Source organism: Plasmodium vivax, chromosome 1 (genome assembly GCF_000002415.2).
Source record: "Plasmodium vivax chromosome 1, whole genome shotgun sequence".
In the NCBI taxonomy this organism is placed as follows: domain Eukaryota; phylum Apicomplexa; class Aconoidasida; order Haemosporida; family Plasmodiidae; genus Plasmodium; species Plasmodium vivax.
In genome coordinates, this window is record NC_009906.1 from 677,726 (window position 1) to 701,878 (window position 24,153).

The window sequence follows — 24,153 nt, forward strand, 5'->3', positions numbered from 1 at the left end:
CGACTGACCCGCGCGGGAGTCCAACTCGAGGATGTGGTCGTAAATTTTGGAGCTTATTTCCGGGGCCTCCGAGAAGGTGGGCAAATCAGTGACCACGCCGCTTTGCCGCAGTGGGGCAAATTCGCCTGACTCGTTCATGCAAAGGCTGCCTTTTTTAAATAATTTTTTTTTTTTTTTCATAATCGGTCAGGTAAATGTGCAGCAGAAATGAACTTTTTTCCTGAACGGTTCAGGTAAAAATGTGTGGCTAGTCAATTGTGTGCATGGAATGGTTTTAATGCGAGCGCATTTCCTCTTGTGCGTGCAAGGGTGTAGACAAGTCTGCGGCAGATTGGAAAGCTTCGAAAGGGGAAGTGAACAGGGAAGTGCAAGTGCATACGCATATATATATGTACATGTATATATATAAACATGTCCCTTTCGCGCGATCTGAGAAAGGGAGCAACGCCGCTATGGGGTAGCCAAGTGGGGAAAAATCAACGCGGTTGGAAATTGACGCTAGAAAAAGTTAAAGCGAAGTGATGTTACGGCCCACAGTTGCACACGCACGTACCTTTCATCTACTCGTCCAGATACTTCTTGTAGATTTTTTGGATGTACTTTTTTTCTTCGTTCTCGAGCAAATCGTTCAGCACCTGCGGGGGGCACACGCGCGAAAGAAGAAAAAAAAAAAAAAATATACACATGAGGAGAAGTGCACAAGTGTAGAAGTGCACATGTGGAGAAGTGCACATGTGGAGAAGTGCACATGTGGAGAAGTGCACATGTGGAGAAGTGCACATGTGGAGAAGTGCACATGTGGAGAAGTGCACATGTGGAGAAGTGCACATGAGTAGAATACACATATGTACCGCGTTGCACACAACAGGGGGGGCTCCGCTGTAGCTCCTCCCCAAAAGTGTGTGCATTTCGCACCCCTCAGCCAATTTTATTTCATTTCATTTCTTTTAATCCGCCCGCCCCTCCCTTGTTACCTTCTTGAGCGAGAAATTCATTATGCAGAAGAACAGTGCCTCGTCTGGGGTGGCGGAGTTCCTCCTGAACACCGAATGGTGCTTGTGCCTCCTCGCAGTGACGTCATTTATCAGGTTGTAAATATCCCTGTAGACAAAATTGATGTTGTGTATGGAGTTCACGTCGTCCGTTGGCGGTTGGCTCGCTCTGCTCTCCTCGCAGAGTTGGAAGACGCCCTTCTTGATGAGCTCCTTAATTGTTCTCTTCAATTCTGATCGAGAGATGTATCTGGGGAATATGCACTCCATTTTTTTTATGTTAAATTTTTGCTTGAAGAAGGAGCAGAGCTTGGCCAGCAGCAGCTCCTCCTGGTTCAGGCTATCGATGAGGGACATGCAGTGGGCCGTCTGCGTGGGGGGGAAGCGTTTGAAGTGGGCATGAGGGGTGAGGGGTTAGGCTGTTCACTTGAGGAGCAAACGTGTAACGTATTTGGCAGATGTCCGTTTGGGTAGACCCACTCACCAGGCGTGGCACCAAGGGAGCCGAGTTCAAGTCACGCACCACGCTTATTCTGTAGGTGCACCCCTTCTGGAGGGACCCGGTTGGGTTGCGCTTCTCCCTTGAAGGCGGTTCCCTGAGCGAGGCCTCTCGATTGGCACTATCGCCACTACGGCGATCGTCACTGGGGTTATTACTGCCATTATTACTGCCATTATTACTGCCATTATTACTGCCATTATCACTTTCATTATCATCACTGCTGCGATCATCACTGCCGTTAGCGCTGCCGGTCTCGTCGCAGAACTGGAAGTTTCGGAAGCCATTTTGCTGCGTAATGATCTGCTTGGTGGCTTCATTGATGTAGGTGTACGCAGTGGGGTCGCGTTCGTTGGTGGATACCCCGTTGGTGGATGCCCCGTTGGTGGATGCCCCGTTGGTGGATGCCCCGTTGGTGGAGGTGCCCCTTTGGACGGGCGCTTTACCAGCAGACTCACTCGCCTCAACCCGGCAAGCGTATCTATACAGCCTGATGTACCTCTTGCTTAACAGATAGAAGAGAGTGTATTGCACAAATTTAGGGATGCCGAAGCATGTCTTGTGGAGGTAATCGATGAGCTCCTTGTTTAGCTCTTCCTTCTTCACACGTAGGCATAGACTCACGAAGTGGTATAGACCCTCCCTACCTAGCTCCTCCAGCTTTAAGTACCCGTTGCACTGCTCCGCAAATTCTTTTATCTTTCGTATGGCTCTGATTTTGATAGAGTCATTCTTCATACCGTTGACGAAGAGGAAGATCAATGGCTTGTGTTTTCCTTTGAAGGTGGGATCACACAGGGGGGACTTCTTCCCCTGCATGGGGTAGTGCATCCTGTTGGTGAGCTGCCTTTCCTCAAGTGGGGTGTCACTCGTGTTGTGTGTAACTCCTCCAGTGAGTGCATCCCCCCCGATGTGCCCTCTCCCCTCGGATCGCTCCTTCATCTTCTGCTCAGCCACGTACAGCAGGATGTTATCGTTTATATTTGGGAACAGCGTTTTGTAGAATTTCCTTTTCATTGCGTGTTGCTTCTTGGCTCGTTCCTCTCTGAACAGATTCACAATGTTTATGTCGCCGGGGGTGTCTGGCTTGTTTGGCTGCCTTTGGGTTTCGCCACCCCCAGCGCAGCCATTGCGGTGATCGCTTCGGCAGTCGCTTCGGCAGTCGCTTCGGCAGTCGCTTCGGCAGTCGCTTCGGCAGTCGCTTCGGCAGTCGCTTCGGCAGTCGCTTCGGCAGTCGCTTCGGCAGTCGCTTCGGCAGTCGCTACGGCAGTCGCTATGGAAATCGCCATGGAAATCACTTCTAACATCACTCTTAAAATCGCTCCTAAAATCACCTCGACTGGCCGCCCCCACCTGGGCAACTCCCTTGCAGTAGTTACACCCCCTGCAGTGGTGCCTCCTCCAGTGTTTCACGCCCCTCTGTAGGCTACTTAAAATTTTGGCTCGCTTATACATGGCCAGCTTAGCAATGTTCTTGCAGATGCCCCACGCGCTCTCGTCCCCCGTGATGTTTAGGGAGGTCCCCGCCCGGTAGTTAAACACGATGAATGTGTATTCGTGCAGGGAGAAGTAGTAGACCATAGAGCTGATGATCCCGATTCGGTTGTCCTTGGCGTCGGCCTCGAACACGGGGTGCACCTCTGCGGAGCGGCAGCTCCCGGTGGGAGCGGTGGGAGCGGTTTGGGGGGCGGTTTTGGCCGTTTGGGCGGCGGATTGGGCGTCCCTCTGCGGAACGGCCTGGGTTTCCGCCGCGCCCCCCGCGTCCCCCGCGTCCCCCGCGAGGCCCCGGCTGGGAAACGCCCCAGGGCGGCGCCACCTCTCCCGCGTGGGCCTACTGAAGAAGTGGTCGATGGCGGTCAGGACCCGCCTGCACAAGTTGCTCTTCTGCTTCTTCCTCCTCGTGCGCTCTTTGGATCTGTCCCTCCCGCCGCGTCCGCCGCGTCCACCGCGTTCACCGTGTCCATCGCGTTCATCACTTCCACCGCTTCCATAACTGCTGGGGCAACTGTTGGTGGAGCATCCATTGCTGTGTTTTTTTTTTTTTTTTTTTCTCTTCATTTTCCTTTTAGATGTGCCTTCCCCCGGTTGTCGCGCCTGCGTGTCCGCACAGGTGAGTTCATCAGTGGGGTCCCCCGTCCCCACGTCTGTGTCTTTATCAGTGGGCTGCTGCGTGGGGGGTGGCACTGCTCCATTTTGCTTCGAACGAGCGTCTGTTTTCTTCTTCTCCTTCTTCCGCCGCTCCCTCCGCTGCTTCTTCCCCCCATCTGAGTGCCCCAGCTGGGGGATAACCAACTCGTCGACGACGCTGGACATGCATCCAAAGTACCAGTGGTAGGAGGGGTGCGTAATTTCGCGCAGTAGGTTGTAATTGCCTTCATCTCCCATGAGCGCGTTTGCCTTCCTCATGTTGCAGGCACTCCACAGGTGGAGCATATCGTTGCAGAGCATCTTCCAGGGGAGCAAAGGATTCGTTATGTTAATGTAGAGGGAGTGAGGCATGTTACTTATTTTGAACGATTTGAAGTTGCTTAGCTTCCTCGAGATGAGTGTAATCATCTCGAAGATGCCGAGGTGTTCGTTGCCCTGCAGGAAGAGCACTCCCCCTGCGTTGTGCATTTGGGTGAAATCGCAGTAGAGGGGGTCGTAGTACTCGTGCAGGAGGAGCGGGCCCGTGTGGGTGTTGTAGTCCAGGGGGGTGCCGGCCTTCAGTTGGCCATACGGGGTGGCTTCGTAAGCGGCGTGAAAAGCATCTTTCCACGTGTCTTTCCCTGTGAACTTCTCCGCGTCTTTCCCTGTGAGCTTCTCCGCGTCTTCCCCCGCGCACTGCCGCAAGTAGTATAGGCAGTCCTTCTTCCCCAGCAGCCGCTTGAGCCTGCGGCGGAACGTGCGCTCGTAGTACCGAAGCAGGTAGTTCCTGTTTAGGAAGGAGAAGTCGGTGACTTCGAATTCGGCGGCGTCGGCTGCGTCAAGGGCGTCGGCCATGTAGGCTCTTTCGCTCACATCTGTGGCTTCTTCCGCGGTGAGGGCGTCCACCCCGCCTTCCAGCTGTACGCCCTGGCTGCTCTGAAGCTGCACACCCTGGATGCTTCCCCCCTGTGTACACTTATCACTTCCACTCCCCCGCTGCGTTCTCTTATCGCTTCCGCTCCCCCGGTGCGCTCTTTTGTCGCTCCCTTTTGGGGCAGCCCCCTCCTCGGCGGGCTCCTCCGCACCAGCCTGCAACTCCTCATCGGTGAAGTATCCATGCGCGCCGCCCTGCTCCAAGCCGAGCTGGGGAGACCTCCTGTTGATGGTGCCTATGGGCGAGTAAATCCTAATGAGCTTGTTCTTCCCCTTCACCTTGATGGAGATGAGCTTCTGAAAGGAAATAAAATGCTTGCACCCATTAAAGGTATTCTCATCGACGTAAATCTCTTTGTTCCCCGCTTTGCAGCAAAGTCTCGCAGCCACATTGACTGAGTCTCCAAGGGCAGTGTACTCCTTCCTAATTTTGTTCCCAATGATTCCACACCAGATTCTGCCAGTGGAGATGCCGATGCTTCCATTCAGTTTGAGGGACTTCAAAGCGTCTACTAAGCGGAAGCAAGTGAGAAGGGCCCTCACCGAGTCATCACAGTGGTACAAGGGAGGGAGACCAAACATAATGAGGATGAGAATGCCCTTATCGTCGTAAATAAATTTGTTAATGGTACCCTCCATGGTGAACACTGCCTTCTGCGTGAGCTTCATAATCCCATGGGCAGAGTACACGCCGATCATGGTGGAGGTGTCTATGTCTTTTACCGAAAGGAAGATGATGCTCACTTTCCTAATTTCGTTTAGGAAGACGTTGCAGCCGATTGACATTTTCCGGTAGACTATGTCGGGGATGAAGCTTTTCAGGAGGGAGCAGAAGTGGTCGTGCGCCAGGGGGGGGGGCGGCTCTCCAGCCGGGTCTCCGCCCATTTCGCTGCGCAATTTTGCGGTAATTTCTCTGGACGATTCTCTGCTCAATTTTGTGGGCATTTCGGTGGGCACTTCCTTGGGCACTTCCCCAGAGCGCCCCCTCGACGCGGGCCAGTCCTCCCGCTCGTACCCCCTCTTCAACTCGCGCATGTCTATCTCCTCCCTCATTTTCACAAACAGGAGGAACTTCTTCTTCGCCGTTTCTTTCACCACAACTTTGTCCTTCACTTTGTTATAGAACCTGTGGGATAGGACACTCTCTCCATTTCGGGCCAGGGACTCCCCCACTCCTATTTCTTCTAGTGGCTTTCCAGAGAGGAGGTAGTCTCTCTTGTTGAGCACGTTGCCCAGTTGGAGGAAGCTGACCTTGCCGTAGGTGATTGCGATGTGCACCCGAAGGTATTTGTTTTCGATTGGCGTGGGGAACTTGTTCAGCAGCTTGTGTATGTCTACGCAGCATCCCAGGGCCAGGAGGCAGATTTTCTTTGCGTCCCTCTCCTTCTGGCTTTGCCTCTTTGCTGCGCTGCGTCTGCCCGCGTTGTTGTGCCCCGCGCTGTCGGAGGGGTAGTAGTCCGAGCTGCTTTGCGGCAGGGGCCCTTCCCCCGCACGTGTGGAGGTGGCGGGGGATGCGCTGTCCTGGGGCGGGGGAACTCTCTCGACTGACTCTTCCGCACGCGCTTCCCCCCCTGACACGCTCCCCGCGGACTTTTGCACCGCCCCCCCCCGTGGTCTTCTGCACCTCAAAGGCCAAATGACCAGCACCGCGTCGCCACTGAACTTGATTATGTCCCCGCCCCAGCAGTCAATAATTTTGATGAGGATGTTGAAGAACTTGTTCAGGCAGTTGCCCAGCAGCTCCGTGCCGTTGATGCGCTTGTCCAGCTGCTCCGCCAGGTTGGAGAAGCCGCTCGCGTCGCAGAAGAACTGAGGGGGGGCAGAAGTGGGGAGGAATGAGGCGGCGTGGGGAGGACAGAAGTGAGGTGAAGTGAGGCGAAGTGAGTAGGAGTGGAGACAAGGGGGTGTCCCCAAGGAGGCCCTCAAGTGGCCCCTCTCGGCCTCTCTCACCCACCACGACGGCGTCGAACTTCTGGATGACGAGCTTAGAAAAGAACTTGTTGGGGTCATCACATCTGCTGTACACCCTGAGGAGTATTTTGGGGAAGAAGGAGCGGAAGGTCGCGAGGTTCTGGGCCTCCTTGACCCAGCTGCTGTACGCGTGGGCCTTCCGGTCTTCCTCGCGCAGCGACTTCTTTTGTAGCTCGTGCTCAATTATGCGCTCGCACTTTATGCTGAACCATCGCCAGTCGGAGGTGTAGTTGTTCTGCGGGGTGGAAGCGGTAAAGAAGCGGTTCGGAGTGGAAGTGATTCGACGTGGAAGTGATTCGACGTGGAAGTGATTCGACGTGGAAGCGATTCGACGGGGAAGCGGTTTGCAGTTGGAGGAGCTGCCGAACGGGTTGATGAGCGCTTCCGGTTGGGAAGACGCCCTGCTAAGGCACACCCCGCGCGGAGCTGCTCTGTAGGATGCTCCGTAAGCTTCGCCCCCCGCTTCTCTGCAGGGTTCGCGGCGGTGCACCCCCCTCACTGCCTGGCCAACCTACCTTGCAATCCCTGGCGACCTTGCTGAGCGCCTCGTGGTCCGTCCGCCGCCCCTCGTGCGACTTCAGGTACTCACTGAAGATGTTTTTGATCATCGTGCGGGTAGCGGCAGGAGCAGCGGCAGCGGCAGCAATTGGAAGGCCGTTTCCGGGGTGAACTTTGCCTGACCAAGGTGGGAAGAAAAAAAAAAAAAAAAAAAAAAAAAAAAACACAAGATGGGAAGACAGGACAAAAAAAAAAACAAATACACACACGTACATGCATACGTGCATACGCACATACGTGTGTTTACACAGAACGGACGAGTGGCACAGACACACGTATGCAACGCCCGTGCATGACAGCTACCCCTGCGTGGGGGACGCGGCACATTTTTGCGTGCACCCGGTCATATGGGTTGGTGGGAAGCAGCCATGTAAAGCACTTTCACACAGTGGCATCCCCTCACTGCACTGCTTTCCCCTTTGTAGCATCGATTGAGGAGCTGGACGTCCAAATGGAGGCGACTAGCGCGGGGGGATGGGCGATGGCTGTCTGCTGTGCGGGGCCAAACTTCGCCCCACTTCCCCGCGGCAGGGGGTGCAACACGAACGCCGCGCGAGGAAAATGACGCACGAAGTTGTTCTCTACACAACGCAGGTGCCGGGGGGGGCACCTGCCCCTTGGGCGCGTGCAGCGGTGCGCATGCACGTTTGTTATATGCATACACATGTGAGTTATATGCATACGCATGTTTGTTTTATATGCATACACATGTGAGTGTTTTTTTTTTTTTTTTTTTTGGGCGATGGCGCTTGCCCGCGCTGGACGTGAGGTGCGCATAGACTGGCTCGAAGTTCGGCAGGGGAGACCCCCGAGGAGGGGATTTCCTCTAAGGGGGGGGAAGGTAGGGAGAAGAAGCTACGGCGCATGGTTCTTCGCAAACGGTTCTTCGCAAATGGCTCTCCTCAAATGGCCTTCTCCACATGGGGGAGCAACTTCGGGGCGCTTTTACGGAAGAGCGTTCTGTTGGTGGACGGCGCGAGGGGGAGCGGCGGGTGCGCTATTCGGCGGGGCGGAAGGAGGAGAAGAAGCAGAAGAGGAAGAAAAAAAAAAAGAAGCAACTATTGAGGGGTGATCGGTGAGCAGCAAGCAGTATGCATCAAGCAGTATGCCTCATTCAGCATGCATGAAGCAGTATGTAGTGTTCAATTTGCATCGCGCAGCGCCCGGTGAGCACCCCCAGAAGTGACGCAGAAGTGACGCAGAAGTGACGCAGAACGCCGCCTCCCCCTCTCAATGCAGGGGGGGAGCCTCGAACCGCTGAGGAAGGTGAAGGTGTACGGGAGCCGGGACTCGCTCTTCCTCGTGGGGCTAAACAAAAAGCAGGAGGCGTACGAAGTAACGGAGGTGGCGCGGAGCAGAGAGGTCCAAGTGAAGCGGAACTTCCAAATACACCGAAAGGCTTCCTATCGCAACTTCGTGGGGAAGAATGGGCTAGAGTACGTGTGCAAATGTGAGGGCATCCTGGGATGCATCCGTTTTTTAAATTACCCCTACCTTTACGTCATCACGAAGAAGGAGAGAGTAGCTGTCCTGTTGAATGAGCACAAAGTGTACCTCGTCAAGTCGGTCCTCTTGATCCCCTTCCGAGACGACGTGTTTGGAAACTTCAACGATGAAAATGAGTTGGTACAGTTATTCTACAATAGCGTTAATCATAAGCATATATACTTTTCCTATACGTACAATTTACCTTGCTCTGTGCAGGTGAATTTTTACCTACAGAAGGAGTTCCTCAGAGGGGGGATCATCCACAGTAGGGACTACGCAAATGAGTACCTGTGGAATGGTTACCACTGTAAGGCGTTCGTTAGACAAAACGTATTCATCTGTGTGCCAACTATCAGTGGGTTCTATGTTCAGTCAAAATTTCTTTGCGAAGGGAAAGCGATAGATGTTACGTTCATCGCCAGGAGGTGCAACAAGTACGCTGGGACGAGGTACCGCAAGAGGGGCATCAATGCCAAGGGGTATGCAGCTAACCAGGTGGAAACGGAGCTAATATTATTCCAAAGGAACTACGAAACTGCCATTCTTTCGTACGTCCAATTGAGAGGGTCCGTGCCTGTGTTCTGGACGCAAGGGGTTAACTACCATTTGTTGAAGAGGCCCAAAATAAAATGCAAAAAGTATGACGCGTTTTTTACCTGCACGAAGAGGCACTTCAGGCACCTCCTCGCAAGGTACGGCTACCCCATCATTGCCATTAACCTGTTGAGCAAGAAGAAGCAGAGCGATGAGAGTAACTTGTCTAATGAGTACGAAGCATGCATTGGAGTGATTAATAGGGACCTGCCTCCCCCCATTAGAATCATCTACAGACATTTGGACCTGAGGAAGGCTTATAAAATCGGCACCAAGTACACTCTGCAGAAGTTGAAAATCATTTTTAACTTTTCCCAGCGCAATGTGGGGTACTTCTACCTCCGGAATGGACAAGTGGTAGTCATCCAGAGGGGGGTCCTTCGCTTTAATTGTGTGGACTGTCTCGATAGAACCAATGCGGCTCAGCTATTTCTGAAGATGTACATGTTGGTACATTTTCTGAAGCTAATTTTCCGCGTCAAGATGAAGGCCCTATGTGTTAACCACGTGGCGCATCTATCTCAGATGTATGAAGAGCTGGGGGACGCCATAGCGAAGCAGTACGCGGGTTCTACTGCGCATAAGAAGTACACCCCGGGGCAGAGCAACAACTTCTTCGTCCAGTCGAAGGAGCTACTGACTTCTATCAAGCGGTACTACATTAGCTCGTTCAACGATTTGGAGAAGCAAAAATCTATTAACCTTTTTTTGGGAGTGGCCCAGGACAAGCTGCAGGACATCCGGCACGCGCACGACCTGGACGCGTACGTGCACGGGCGTAGTTTCTTTCGACTGGCCGGCGCCGGCCCCTTCTGGTGGGTCCTCCCGCTGGAGCGCTTCTGCGCCAGGGCGGAGTCGCTCCTGGGGGGGGGGCTCTCCCGTGCGCAAGCTAAGAGGCGCGCCGATAGGCGAGCTGAAGGGAGAACTGCTAGACGAAATGCTAGACGGACTTCTCATCTAACCGCTAGCCGAAGCGCCAGACGGGGAGACAGCGTCGCGCCCAGCAGGCTGCGCAACCTGAAGTTCTACCGCTGCTTCAGCGCCACCAACGTTTTCAGAAACTTGTACAACGCGCACGACTGGGAGGGCCGCTTCGCGCAGTTGGCGGGGGGAGCGGGAGGAGCGGCAGGGTTAGCGGAAGAGGTAGCGTCGGGGTTGGCGGCGGGAGGAGCGGCAGGGTTAGCGGTTGGAGGGGCGGCAGGAGTAGCGCCGGGGTTGGCGGCGCTGCTGCTGAAGAGCTGCGGGGGAGCGAGTCACGCGGGGAGGCCGCCTAACCAAGCGGCTGCCGCCGTGCTACCCCCTTTCGAGCGGTCCCTGAACCTAATCGCCCACATCTACCGATTCTACGACGCGCACAGACAGGATTTCCGCTTCTTCTTCAAGAACAAAAACATCTTTAGGTTCCGCGTGTGGAGGTTCATAGCGACGTACAATTACCTTAACTACTTGAGGGTTTTTTTCGACGTGTTTTTCCTCCTCTACTACTGCTTTTGCGAGCGGTACAGTGTGCGTATGGTGTATATGAGCCATGTAAACGCCCTGTGCGCGGCGCTGGGGGGAAGCGGTCAAGTGGAGAGGGGCGGCCGCACGGTGGGTCAAGGCAACCACACCGTGCAGAGACGCGCAGCACCCCTCGTTAACCCCTACACAGTGGAGAAGGACGTGCAGAAGATCACCCACCAGTATATGAGCCACAAGAAGATGTCCTTCGCATTGGAGCCCTACCTAAATTATTATAACTTGAACCGAGCTCCCTATCAGTACATGCTGATGAGTGGGCGCTCCCTTGTTGGGAGGAGAGGGAAAAACGGCAAGCGTCCTACTCTAAGGGTAAGGCACCCATGTGGAAGTGATGCAGAAGCGAAAAGGTTTAAACGTGTCTGCATCCCCCATGTGGGGGACTCCCCCGTTGTAGATGATGAGGGGAAGACACACTGCAGGCCCATTTTCAAGAAGAAGCTAATTGAGCAAATAAAAAACAGGGTGGTTCAGGGGACGGGCGCCTGTCCTTATTACTCGAGAGCGTACGAGAGGTCGAAACGGAGGTGCCGCGAAGGACCTGCAAGGGGGGAGAAGCAGATGGAGAAGCCGTATCAATCGGATCGCCCGGAGCGGTTGCAGCTGGAGCGGTTGGAAGACCAGATTGGGAAATCGCCGCGCGGGTACTGCCCAATCTATTTCAATGCCAACATGGTTAAGTTTTTTTTCTTCCTGTATAGCAGCTGGCGTGGGGGAGGTGCCGCGGGGGAGGACGCGGAGGGACCCGCTTCGATGCCGATCGTGAGGGGGATAGTCATGGGTGTGTTGAGAGCGGCGCTCGGGTTGCCGCCATCGAGTGGGGTGCCGCCACTAACTGGGGTGTCGCCACCAACGGGGCTACCCCCACCCAGTGTGGGGCCGAACAACATGCAGCTGCTGCTCAGGCAAGCGACCCAGGCGCGCTCCCTCCAGGAGGGGCTCTCCGACCTGTACATGCACTGCGTGTATAAAAGCCACGAGTATAAGGAGCTCCCTCTGGGAAGCCTCCAAAATCCCAACGCTCCCACCTGCAGCGACGAAAAGAGCAAAATGAAAAGGTCTGAATCTGAGCAGAGGTTCCTCCTAGACGAGTACGACACGTTGGAGCACAATTTAAAAAAAAAAAAAAAAAAAATTTGGCTAGTCGATCGGAAAATAAAAAACGAAGTCCAGAGGAATCACGCACATCTCTCCAGAGAGTACCTCTCCCTCAAGCATTATACAAAAACGTATTTCAACCAAATGATAGATTTGCAAAAGCGAGACGGGGAAGTGAAGAGACTCTTTCTTCGCCAAATTGGGTTGGGGAATTCCCAAACGGCCAATCAGACGTACCACTTTTTGGAGGAAAGCTCCTGCCGCTTCACACGGATCGACGCGAAGAAGAAGAAGAAGAGCCAGTTCGCCGCATGGACCTCTGAGCAGCTGGCGCCGGACTTCAACGTCCTGCGGCATCGACTCGAGGGGAAGGTGGACTACCGGCAGTACTGCAACCCGCTGTCGCGCGAAATTTTCCGCCCCTAGGGCTGGGGGTATCCTGCCAGCTGGGTTTGTCTTTTTGGGTTCAAAGCAACCAATGTGTGGGTTCATTCGGGACCCACTTCTTCTTTTTCTTCTTCTCCTTTTTGATTGCACCCGCCGCGTCACTCGCCCAACTGCCTGATTTCCCGCATCGCGATCTTCACCCGGGTTATGCTATCACAGGGGGGGAGAAGAAGAGAATAAAGTTGGGGGACAAACATGAGGTGAACGTACTGGCGAGCTGCACACCTTCGCACAGTAGGGGGGGAGAAGTCACCACAAACGAGTGGTAACTGTGTGGCCCCGAATTGGCGATGCTCCTGGGGAAGGGAACTCACCTGATGGGGTTCTTCAAACTGACGTGCTGGGTGAAGAGGGTGGCCTTCTTTTCGAAATCTACAGGGGGGGAAGCGGCGAAGGGGGGTGAAGCGGTACAGTCGGTCTAAGCGCGTTAAAGTGGGTGACTACGCCCAGGCCAGCTGCCCAATGGCGCCACCCCGCAACGACTCACCCTGGAGAGACCCATCCCGCAGGTCCAGCTGGCCGCAGATCCACTTCAACGACGTGTACGCTCGGAGGATGCAAGCCACCATGATCTCTTTAGAAGTGAAGACCAAGCAGAGAGGCGTTTTATAAAAGTCTAGCACACTGAGGGAGGCGATTTTTTGCAGACTGGCTACCTCGTCCTGCTCCACGTAGCCCTTCATGATGTTTGCAAAGCTGGCTACGAACGATGGCAACAAGTCGAAGGAAAATCTGTCTGGCTTTAGGAAGTAGTTAATGCTTTTCAGAATTTCCCCTTCGTAGTAAATGAGGACCTTCTGCATGAGCTGGAGCTTCTGCCCCGAGTTGTTTAGGACCCACTTGGAGGCCGAGATGTGGATTCTTCGCTTCTCGCGCTTGCACAGCTGTTGGAAGCGGGTCAGGTACGTCTGTTCGTTACGCGGGTCGGGGGGCAGCTCATCAGGCTGGTCAGGAGGCCGCTCATCACGCGGATCGTCAAGCTGGTCAGGTGGCAGCTCATCACGCTGGTCAGGAGGCCGCTCATCACGCGGATCGTCGCGCAGATCTGCACCCCCCACCTCATACTCGGAGACGTCCCCACTGTTGCACTCGGAGAGGTACGCGCTGAAGCAGTCGCTCGCGTGGCTTATGTTATTCACATCAGAGACGTAGCCCGCGTTGATGATGCGCTTTATCTGGGCCAGGTCTCGGTGCAGGCTGCTCCTTTGGCCCGGTTCCACGGAGGACCTCTTCGCCTCTCCCCTGGGGGAGAGTTTTCTCTTTTTTTTCCCGCTGCGGGGGGGAGTCCCTCTTTGGGATGCCTCTCCCGGGGGGCGGGCTTCTTCTCCCCGGCGCCTTGCACTTGCCCCTTCCCCCTTTGCTGTGTGTCCCGCGTTTGTCGCGTTTCCCGCATTCTTCGCGCTTCTAACGCTTCTAACATCCCCCGCGGTCGAACCGAGGGTGTGCTCATCCGAAAGGTCCTCCCACCTCCGGTAGGCGCACCCACTCAGCACCATGCCAACTTGCAGCTCCCTCATTTTTTTTTTTATTTTTTTTTTCTTGTCAAAATAATTAAGCAACTTAAAAATCATCTTCGGAATGTCGTAGAGCTTTTTCGACTTCCTCAGGTTTTCCATATCCTCCCTCATCTTCCATGCCAGGAATATGCAAGCGCCACCTACCAAGTAGGGCAGCGCATTTTTCTTCCTCTTCAAAACCTTCTCGTGATACTTGTGCAGGTAATACAGGGCGATTGAAATGGTAGAGAAGGAGAGGTTCAGGTGCTTCCCCAGGATTATAACAAATTTGCAGCTATTCATAATGTATTTTTGGAATTTTTTTTTTTTTTTAAAAAGGTCATAATATTTTTCGTTTTCGTTAAGACTCATGTTGATGTCTAGAGCGATGCTTAACCTGTTGTATAATTCTTTTTTTATTTCTCCTTTTAATTCTTCAATTTCGTTTTTGGGTGGGCCTGCCGCTGCGGGGGTGGACGCACGTTTGTCGCCCTCTTCGCCGTCCCCGTTGTTAGCACCGTCGCTCGGGGTGTCCCTCTTTGGGTGCTGGCCTTCCGGGGGGCGCTCTTCAGCAACGGGGGAGCTACCATGGGTGACGCCGTTGGTTGCACCTTCGTTGGTTGCACCTTCGTTGGTAGCGCCCTGATTGGCATCCCCCATGTTGGTAGCGGTCCTGCTCGCTTCCCCATTGCAACTTCTTCCAACGGTCTTGTACACCTCACTCTGCCAGCAGTTGGGGGTCTTCTCCACTCTACGTTCGCCGCTAGGAGGATTGGGCGGGTTCTCCCTGGTTGTATTTCCCCTTGGTAACTCTCTCATGGGGGGTGTCTCCTGGGTACTCATCTTATCCGCACCAAAGCTGCAATTGGTTGCTTCTGCCTTATCGCATGGTGCACTCGAGTTTTCACTGGAGAGGGCCCCCTCGAAACTGTCCTCCTCCAGTTCGGTGAGGCCTCCAAAATGCTGTGGAGAGGCACCCCCTTCTATTAACGTGTATGTTTTTTTCAAATGGTGCACGCGGTTTGACCCATCCCCTGGTACGCTGTCCAAACGTTTGCGTCTACCCCCTTCAGGAGGGGGATCATTTTTTTTTTTCTTTTTTTTACCTTTCTTCTTTTTCTCCTCACTGATATTTGCACTTTCCTGTGCGTCTTGGCCATTTTTTTTTTGTCTCCATTTAGAGTGCTCACCATTTGAGTGTCTCCCCCGGGGGGGGGTCCCCACGTTGGGTTTTTCCCCTATCTTCATCGTTGGTGTTGAAGTCGGCGTTGAAGTGAGCGTTGAAGGCGGCTTTGAAGTCGGCGTTGTGCTTCCCTCTGATGGGTTTGCCTCTCCTTTGGGTGGGCCTGGTCCCTTTTTATCTTTCCCATTTTTTCCATCCGTGTGGGTATTCCGTTCGGGGGGAGCTGCATGAGGGGAAGTTTCCCCCCCGCTGTGTACACGGCTCACCTTTACATGGAGAGATTTCTTATTCACAACGTGTTGTTCCCCTTTCCTGTCCGATGATCTCCCCTCTTTCACTGGCTCTCGCGTAGGCCTGCCGTTTGGCAAATGATTGATGGTACCTACATTGCAGCTGCTCAGCTCTATAATTTTCATATTTTTGCAACTCCTGGGGTGCATATGTGTGGTGTAGTCGGTCGCCCTTGTGCGCGTGCGTTTTTGTCTTTTTTTTATGTGGCGCGTTGTTCGTCAAGTGAGTAGTGCGGTTTTCCTGGGCTGTTCCGCCGTTGCAGTGGTTTGTCCCTTTTGCGAGGAAATTTTGCAATTTTGCAGTTTTGCTGTTTTATTATTATTTTTTTTTTTTTCCCCAATTAGGTCAGGTGTTTTTTTTTCTTTTGGCTACCTGTTCATGTTTTTTTTTTATTTTGGCTACCTGTTCAGGTATTTTTTTTATTTTGGCTACCTGTTCAGGTTTTTTTTCATTTTGGCTACCTGTTCAGTTTTTTTTCCCCTTTTCTTCACTCCACAACACACACAGGCATCACCTGGTACGAGTCTCACTTTGGAAATTAATGAATCTGGGGAAACGTCCTGGATGCGCGGTGGGGGAGAAGCGTAGAAACGGAGAAGCGACATGCACAAAGTTCTGACCTGTTCAGGCAAAAATGGAGGCGATCTTCCATGTACGACGCTTCTTTTTTTTTTTTTGTTTCTCCCCTTTTGGTGATCACCTGTTCGTTTAGCCGAGGTGAGAAGATGAGAAGACGAAGTGTGCCTTCCCGCAAGGGTCTGAATTGCGCCAAGGGGGAGGGACAAACAGATCGCCTTGTTCAGCGTCTGTTTGTTACGATGACTACTGCTAGCACTGACGTTGCTGTGAGTGCTGCCAATCGTGGCTAGATAAGCGTCGTGCATGTGTCATGCGTGATGTAGCAAATATGACGATAACAAACACTGCATGGAGGGGTAGAAATAAAAAACAATGAAATGAAAGCGGAGCGACTCTACAGGTATCGCGAATTCTGAAGGGGCCGCTGGGGGTGACGATCTCATGTGTCACTCGTAATGTTGCAAAAAATGACGTCGCCTCGTTGTTTTCGAGTCAGTCAGAGTTAAGGTTGGGCATGCAAAAATTGTGGGGAATCGGGCCGGGGCCTACGCGCAAAACGTTGCCTCGTGGGGGGCAGAATGCAAAAGGGAAAAAGGGAAAAAGGGAAAAACAGAAAGGCACGAGGGCGCTGAAGAGGCAGCGGAAAGGGAAGCGTAAATGCAAGGCCCAATGAACCATTCTCGTGCTTCCCCGGATGGCGTATTTTTTTTTTTTTCCGCACCGGGGTGATGACATTGATGGGGAAATTTCCGGGGGCATCGCTCGGTCGGCACGAGAAAAAAAGAAAAAAAAATATATCTGCAAAGCATCGCAAGCATAGGAAGCATCGCATCGGCATCGCATCGGCAACGCATCGGCAACGCATTGGCGACAAACGCGAGTTTTCCCACCCCTGACGACGACGCGGCGCGACCTCGCCCCATATGAGGCATGCCAAAAAACCAACTCCGTTGCTGCTTGGCAGAAGGGGAAAAGCGTTCTTCAATTTTTTCGAGCGTTAACGAGGCAGTTGTTTGTTTGTTTCTACGTGGAGAGAGGTGGGGTTTATGTTCCGGCCTGTAAGCGCAACAAGCTGCGAAGGGAGCATCACCTTATTTTTTTATTTTTATTTTTTTTGTTTTTTGTTGCGAAAGAACAGTCCGACAGTCTCCAACGATTGAGCGTCGTTCTCACTTCATCGTAGATTAGTTTCCGCTTGAGGGGGAAGCGATTTTCTTGGAGCTGTGCCTCGCCGTTATGCAGCCCCGATTTTGTACCGCGTCGCTGTACGTTTAGCGCGCCCCCCTAAGGTGAGCAAGCGTGCTACAGGTGAAAAGTGACCGGCGGCGAAGGAGGGGCGAGCTGAGCCAAGCGGACACGTGCGTGCGGTGAATTCGTTTCCTTCTTCGCGCACCAGCATGAGTGACACGTACGTAAATACATACGTAAATACATACGTAAATACATACGTAAATACATACGTAAATACATACGCACGTACATACGTACGTACATGTATGCACCTGGCTGGAGGCGCACCCCACCCGCAGAGGCACCATGCTGAACTACAGCCTGAGCAACATCTGCGGGTGCGTGTACACCGGGGGGAAGATCCGCTTCAGCGGGGATGGCAACTCCCTCTTCGTGCCAGTGAACAACCGAATCAATGTCTACGACCTGAACGATAATAAGTGCAGCACGCTAAGGTCGGAGGGGAGAAATGACTTGAGGCACATTGTAATTCATCCCAGCATGGAAATCGCCATAACGATAGATAAGTTCGCATACGGGTGTGTTTTAAATTTGCTAAGGGACCAGATCATTTGTAGAATCCTTTTCAAGTCCAAGACGGGCATTGTAACTTCTTTTAATTATGGGAACATGCTGTCTCCTCAAGAGGAACAGGATTGTGTAAACTGCGCGTTGTTCACTCACAGGGGGGAGTACTTCCTGCTTGGCATCGGGAGGAGAGTAGTCATATGGAAGAGTCCCAGTAGGAAGAATAACTACCGGTTGGTTAAGTACAACGACATCTGCTACCACTCGCTGAATGTCACTTGGATTGACGTGTCCGAGGACGACCGCTTCTTTTTGACTTGCTCGTATGACCTAACCATTCGGATTCACACCGTGGAGAGGAGGCGGAAGGTGAGGCCCACTGTGCTGGGCGGCAACAAGAGCACCATCGTGGCGGCGTTCTTCGCCCGGGGCGGGGACTTCATCTTCAGTGTGAACAAGTCGGGCCTCATTCTGGTCTGGTCCTACGGGGAGGCGGCGAGGGAAGCAAGGGAAGCGGCGAGCGAAGCGGGGGAAGCAGTTGACGCGGTGAACGTGGATGACGCGGTTGACGTGGCCGACTTGGCCGACGTGACTGCCCCCCCCGCTACGCTCTCTAAGGCGTTTACACGGAGGTGGCGGCAGAAGACGGTCTACTTCTGCAACCAGGAGAAGCACGAGGAGGTGACGAGCGCGTGCTTCAACCGGGAGCACTGCCTAGCGGTGATCGCGTACTCGAGCGGGCGCTTCGGGATCTACAGCGCGCCCGAGATGACCTCCCTGTACACGATCAGCATAAACGCGTGCACCATAGACGACATAGCGATTAGCGGCGATGGGCAGTGGATAGCCCTGGCGGAGGCCAACAACGGCACGGTGATCGTGTGGGAGTGGAAGAGCGAAAGTTACATTATGAAGCAGAGTACCACCAGCAGGAACGTCAAGTGTGTGAGGTTTTCCCCCATCATTAGTCACCTGAAGATAGGCAGCCACGTAGCAGAGAGCGCCAGTGCCTACCACGAGAGTGAGAATTTTACCAGCAAATTTGTCATCGTCACGGGGAGCGAAGATGGCACTCTCCGTCTGTACGACTACGTCAGCTACATTAACTTCGTGACGTTTTCCGTGCACCAAGATGCGGTGACGGATGTGTGTTTCCTCCCCCAGGGGAACGCCTTCCTGTCGTGCTCGCTGGACGGCACGGTGCGGGCCTTCGACCTGCTCAGGTACCGCAACTTCAAGGTGTACGCGGCGGGGGAGCTCGACGAGGGGGAAATTGGCGGCGGGAGAGGCAGTCGCGCCGCCAACTCCGCTAACGCTGCCCCTCCCGCCGCTAAGCTGCAGGTGCAGTTCCTCTGCGTGAGCGTGAACCTGAGCGGGAACATCGTCGCGGCGGGGGGGAGAGGCGCCGAGTACGTCGTGTACATTTGGAACGTGCAAACGGCTAAATGCATTGACAAGCTGTACGGGCACGACTCCCCAATCATCAGGGTCTGCTTCAGCACCAGTCTGAAGAACGAAGGCGTAATAGCTAGCTGCTCGTGGAGCAAGAAGGTGCTTCTGTGGGACCTGTACGCTCGAAGGAACAAGGGGAGCAAATTCGACGAGATGGTCAATTCGCACGACGTGTCCTACATGTGCTTCGACCCCAGGGGAAACGACATATTAGCCATTTGCACGATGAGTTGCAAGATCCTCTTCTGGGATGTGCAGGCGCAGGAAATTGTGGGCACCGTGGAAGGAGCGAGGGATATTAAAAGGGGGCAGTTCATCGGGCAGCAGTATTCGTCCATCCCCAGAATGAAAAAGAGGAAGAACGTATCGAATGGAAGTCACAGCGGAAATGCAAAAGGTGATGACTCTGTTTATGAAGATGAGTTGGAAGATGAGGGGATAAACTCGGTGGTGAATCAAAGCTGCTACTTCACCGCTCTGGATTATGTGCAAAATGGCAATTACATAATTGGGTGCGCCAATTGCAGCGTCTCTTTATATATTTACGATACTAATCTGTACGTCCTGGTGAAGATGTTAGATGTGACTTCTAACTTTTGCGTGGATGGGATCAGGAGGGAGCTCTCCAGGAGGTACCTAACTGCGCAGGGCACCAACATATGCCAACTGGACCTCAGTGATGAGGAGGGGGATATCCTTACAGATAAGTACCGAGTGGCTAATCGGAAGAGAAGGAACGAAATGCTGCCTGGAAGTTTGGAGGAGCACCACGTGGTTAGCAAGTTTAAGAAGAGCAAACTTACGTTGCATGCGGTGAGCATCTCCGGAGATGATAGGCACGTGGCCGTGGCGTGTAGTGGGGGCCTCTACGTTTTTACGAAGGATCACCAGTTTCAGTACGCCCTTCCGGTGCGATTGGGCGTAAAGGGAAAGGGAAGTGGAGCAGACGCCACTTCCCTGGGGGGAGTTACCTACCGAGGATTGGTGGCTCCCCTGCTGTACGAACCGCAGTACCTTACGGAGCACGTAAATGTCCCTAACTTGCGGATGGCCGTGAGGAGGAACGAATACGTAAAGGCCTTCCTCCTGTGTCTGGCCCTAAACAGCTACGAGCACATGGTGGAGGTGTATGAGAGGACCCCCTACCACGTGGTACCCCTCTGCGTTAAGATCCTTACGAAGCCGTTTGTCTTTTTGCTCATCAACTTCATTAAGGTGCTGCTTTTAAACGATACGCTGAAGCATATCCACCTGCACCTCTGCTATTTGAATGCCATCTTTACAAGTCACTTTAGCGTTTTCGTGAATGCCGACTTGGGGGGGCACTCCTCCGGGGTGGGAAGCACCCGGGAGGAGCGGCAGCAACGGCAACAGCAACAGCAGCAGCAGCAGAAACCGCAGAGGGCGGCCGAGGACCACCGGAACGCGCTGCTGCTCATCCTGAAGCAGCTGCTCACGGTTTACAGCGGCCTGCAGCACCTCTACGGCGACAACGCCCACGTGCTGCGCTACCTCTCGGCGCGGCGGTCATAGCGGGTGTAGCGGCAGTAGTGTTCGACGTGCACGCGCGGGGTGAAAAGGCGCAACCCGTTCAGGTGCACTTGCACGTTAACATGCACATCTGCTTTATCTGCTTTTCCCGATGAGTGCCTTTTCCAACGTATGTTTGTTTTTCCCGTTTGACTCCCCCAAAAGGGGAAACTCTCCCTAATCTTCTTTTTCATCTTCTTTTTTTTCTTCTTTTTTTTTTTTTTTTTTTTCCCCCCGATGGGAAATAACCCCACCTGTGACAGGTGCGTCTCGCATGACAATTCGTTATGAGTACTTCGTGGGGGTGGCCAAGGTATGCCGTTCAAAAATGCATTCGATGCGTCTGTGAGTGGGCCCGCGGAAACCTCGAGAGTGGAGTGCACTAGCCGCTCCTCAAAGCGAGGCGAAGCGCAGGTAGGGCTTCTCCGAGGGTAGCTGCATCTTCTGCACCCCCTTGGGGAAGAGGGCAGGCAAATCTGCATCCGCCACGGTGGGGAGGACGCAGCACTTGTCTCCCACTTTCCAATTCACGGGGGTGGCCACGGGCTGTTCGCTCGTCAACTGCAGCGATTTAAGGACTCGCAAAATCTCGCTGGCATTCCTCCCGGTGGTTGCGGGGTAGAGCACTGTTGCCTTTACAGTTTTTTCAGGAGAAATAAAGAAAACGCATCTGCATGTGAGTGGCAACCCTTTAATATCCTTTTCCTTCTCGTCCATTATTTTTAGCTTGTTGGCTAGTTCCCTAGATTCGTCACATACAATGGGGATCTTCCACTGGCTGAGCTTCCCATAGTGTTTGATGTCTTCGATCCACTTTTCGTGGGACTCCTTGGAGTTGCAGCTGAAGCCGACCAACTTGCAGTTTGTCTTGAGAAACTCCTCGTGCATGTTTCCGAATTCTGCCATTTCTGTGGTGCACACGGGGGTGAAGTCGTGTGGGTGGCTGAACAGGATGCACCACATGTCTCCCACGTACTCGTACAGGTCGAAGGGGCCCTCCACGCTGGAGGCGCTGGCGGTGAAGTTGGGGAAGGGGGCACCCAGGTGGTACGCCATGGTTACGCGGTGAAGTGGCTACGCGGAGGAGCGGAAACGCGGCGAAGTGGTTACGCGGGCCTTCCACGAAAAGGAGCACAGGACGAAGCGGTTACTCTTTCGTATCGCGACCGGTATGGCTACCGCTCCCGCTATGCGGCTTGCGAACGGCGGCGGCCACTGGCAGGGAAGGCAACTTGGCGCAGTGAACAAGTGGAGGTAGGAGCGGGCTGCCGTGTATCTCTTCAAAAATGAGAAAAAAAAAATTGCTTGGCTTAATCAGATTGGCAACAAAATTAATTGAAAACATGGGAGGGTAAAAGCAGGACGGGTGAGTGATGAGCATCTCATTTTGGAAAGCAGCGAATGGGGTTAATCGCTTCAGCAGTTTTGTGCAAGCGCGGGGGGGGGGCGGTGTGAGCGGTGTGAGCGGTGTGAGCGGTGTAAGCGGTGTAAGCGGTGTAAGCGGTGTAAGCGGTGTAAGCGGTTCACGGGTGAGCGGTTCGGGTGTAGATGCACTGGTAGATGCACAGGTAGGCGAGAGATATGAAGGGGCCTTACGTTGAAAAGGCACTACGCAGTGCTTCCGCGTTGGTATAATTTTTTTTGTTCAAGCGTACCTTCAGGGGGAGAGGGGGCCCCTGCTCTTAAGAGAGAAGCAGAAGATACATCTGCGACGTTAGGAGAAAATGCGAAGAAGAGGGGGCCGATCGACCAAGTGGTGAGGCTTTTTCTTATGGAGGCAAACGGAAAGACCACTTCTGCATGGCGAGGAACTGAGGTGAGACCACTTAATGAGCAGCGTTTTTGAACCCTTGTGTGTGTATGCACAATGTGGTAGGGAGGCCTCTCATCGTTGGGGAAGACTGGCCACATTCTGCGGAGTGGTCCCCCCCCAATGTTGGTACTGTGAGCAGACCGAAATGTAAAGCGGCATCCGCGCCATCTGCGCCCCCCGCTTTGGCCTCCCAAAGTGGCATTCCACGTGTGCATCGACGTGGAACTCACCAGGTCCGGCCTTCAGAGGAGTAAAAAAAAAAAAAAAAAAAAAAAAAAAATAGGAAAAACTGAACCACATGGTGTAACGCTATAATGTGTTTTATTTTTATTTTATTTTATTTTATTTTATTTTTTTTTTTTTTTCCTTTACGCAGTTCGCCCTTCGCACATCTGCCAGTGTTGACTCAACGCGTTGTTGTTGTTCCCTCGCCTGAAGGCGCGTCGCAAAAAAACTGATTGAGTGCCACACAGCACAACGCATTTGAGCAGAAAAGGAAAGAATACACTTCGCCTTTGAGGCAGTCAAGCAAAGGCGTTGTTGTGTGTGCACATTTCTTTGTGGAGGATTCCCCTTGGGGAATTTCATTTTGAGTAGAAGCAGCTGCGACGTGATTTTTACTTTTTTTTTACTTTTTTTTTACTTTTTTTTTTTTTTTTTTTGCATCCCACTTGATGTTCATTCGCCTGAAAATTGCACACTTGGCAAATTGCGTGTATTCCCTTTTGTTCCTCCTCTGCTGGGGTAGCACCCCCCCCCTGTATGTGTGTTATATTTCTTTTTTCCTTTGCATGGGATGTGAAAATGCGTGTGTATGGCCGACTTCCCAGTGGGGTCCAACCCCACGCCCCCTTTTTTGGGGGGATATCAACGTGGGTTAAGGGGAAAGGACGCTAACCGGAGAAGGGGGTGGGTCACCTGTTTGTGCCGCTACCCAGTACACCCCTCAGCGTGACACCTGTGTGCATCTTCCTTTGGGCCACGGCTTTTTTGGGGGGTCCGCCTTTTTGCGGGATACTATCCCAGCTGGAAGAGCGGTTGGCGCTTAGTTACCACCAGTGGAGAGTCAACCCTGTGGGTGGCTCCGCCCATTTGTGTTTTGCAATCTTTACGCTGGCGAGGTGTCCACCAGCACATGATTACCTGCATGTGTGTCTGCATGATTATCTGCTTATGCCTGTATGTATGTACCGGTCACGCCTCCCTTACGTAAAGGAATAAAAAAAGAAACTCCGCTGAGGGGCAAGGAGAGAAGTCAATTACTTTACGGAAGATGCAACGGGGGTGGTGCCCATTTGTGTTGCCCCTTCTTAACCACCCAAGATGTTCGCATGGGCTGCTAATTTCTTGGTTGGGGGGAGTGGAGTCCCTTCCCGTAGACATGCTGGTGTGTGTGCTCACCCGCGACCATGTGGAAGGTGAGAAGTGGCGACGATGCGGAGAGGCTACCATGCGAAACAGCGCAGCTGTCCCTTTTTCTACTGAACTGCTGTGCCTGGACGAGGGGAGACGTCTCCCATGTTGCACGACTGTTTGTTCTCCGCGCCTGCCTATGTGATGCTTACCCCTGGTGGAAGTGCACACCCCTGGGGAGGTCGTAGCAGTCACGTGAAAGATCGCCTGAACGGGTCAGAATTTTTTCCAGAAGGGAGAACATACCGTTTGGGTGTGTGCGTTGGGTAGTACTCCCCTCCTTACCCCCCAGTACGGGGAGGCATTTTCCCCAACGCGGGAGTCTCCCCCTTTGGTGGCCCATTTGACGATCCTTTTGTGGGGACGCCTCTTCCGCTTTGCAGTCCACGGCGGCACACTCACTTTGTTTTTAA

The 24,153-nt window shown here is 53.3% G+C and overlaps 5 protein-coding genes across 5 annotated transcripts, besides 10 other annotated features; 2 read left to right on the forward strand and 3 right to left on the reverse strand.

The window, feature by feature from the left end:
• Positions 1-560: 560 nt before the first annotated feature.
• On the reverse strand, positions 561-7,130 carry PVX_093610 (hypothetical protein, conserved; the record flags this gene model as incomplete). Its single annotated transcript, XM_001608542.1, has 5 exons — positions 561-635; positions 975-1,361; positions 1,477-6,360; positions 6,506-6,757; positions 7,038-7,130. The coding sequence occupies 5 exons, from the start codon at positions 7,128-7,130 to the stop codon at positions 561-563; spliced, it is 5,691 nt and encodes a 1,896-aa protein (XP_001608592.1).
• Positions 1,430-1,473: a microsatellite.
• Positions 2,013-2,108: a microsatellite.
• Positions 5,171-5,208: a microsatellite.
• Positions 5,530-5,576: a microsatellite.
• Positions 7,131-7,411: 281 nt separating the features above from the next.
• Positions 7,412-7,448: a microsatellite.
• Positions 7,449-7,478: 30 nt separating this feature from the next.
• Positions 7,479-7,523: a microsatellite.
• A 250-nt stretch (positions 7,524-7,773) lies between these two features.
• Positions 7,774-7,821: a microsatellite.
• A 492-nt stretch (positions 7,822-8,313) lies between these two features.
• On the forward strand, positions 8,314-12,204 carry PVX_093615 (phosphoinositide phosphatase SAC1, putative; the record flags this gene model as incomplete). The annotated part of the gene is made up of 1 exon (XM_001608543.1): positions 8,314-12,204. One exon carries the CDS (start codon positions 8,314-8,316, stop codon positions 12,202-12,204), a length of 3,891 nt encoding a protein of 1,296 aa, XP_001608593.1.
• Positions 9,610-9,637: a microsatellite.
• A 331-nt stretch (positions 12,205-12,535) lies between the features above and the next one.
• PVX_093620 (hypothetical protein, conserved) lies at positions 12,536-14,969 on the reverse strand (the record flags this gene model as incomplete). The annotated part of the gene is made up of 2 exons (XM_001608544.1): positions 12,536-12,597; positions 12,713-14,969. 2 exons carry the CDS (start codon positions 14,967-14,969, stop codon positions 12,536-12,538), a joined length of 2,319 nt encoding a protein of 772 aa, XP_001608594.1.
• Positions 14,970-16,442: 1,473 nt separating this feature from the next.
• Positions 16,443-16,504: a microsatellite.
• Positions 16,505-17,310: 806 nt separating this feature from the next.
• On the forward strand, positions 17,311-20,517 carry PVX_093625 (hypothetical protein, conserved; the record flags this gene model as incomplete). The annotated part of the gene is made up of 1 exon (XM_001608545.1): positions 17,311-20,517. The coding sequence occupies one exon, from the start codon at positions 17,311-17,313 to the stop codon at positions 20,515-20,517; it is 3,207 nt and encodes a 1,068-aa protein (XP_001608595.1).
• Positions 20,239-20,324: a microsatellite.
• Positions 20,518-20,745: 228 nt separating the features above from the next.
• On the reverse strand, positions 20,746-21,855 carry PVX_093630 (1-cys peroxidoxin, putative). Its single transcript, XM_001608546.1, has one exon. The coding sequence runs from the start codon at positions 21,568-21,570 to the stop codon at positions 20,908-20,910; it is 663 nt and encodes a 220-aa protein (XP_001608596.1). The 5' UTR covers positions 21,571-21,855; the 3' UTR covers positions 20,746-20,907.
• Positions 21,856-24,153: the final 2,298 nt, after the last annotated feature.

Excerpts from the sequence above, each read along its gene's own strand:
- PVX_093630 (XM_001608546.1), bottom strand. The coding sequence starts at position 21,570 with ATGGCGTACCACCTGGGTGCCCCCTTCCCCAACTTCACCGCCAGCGCC.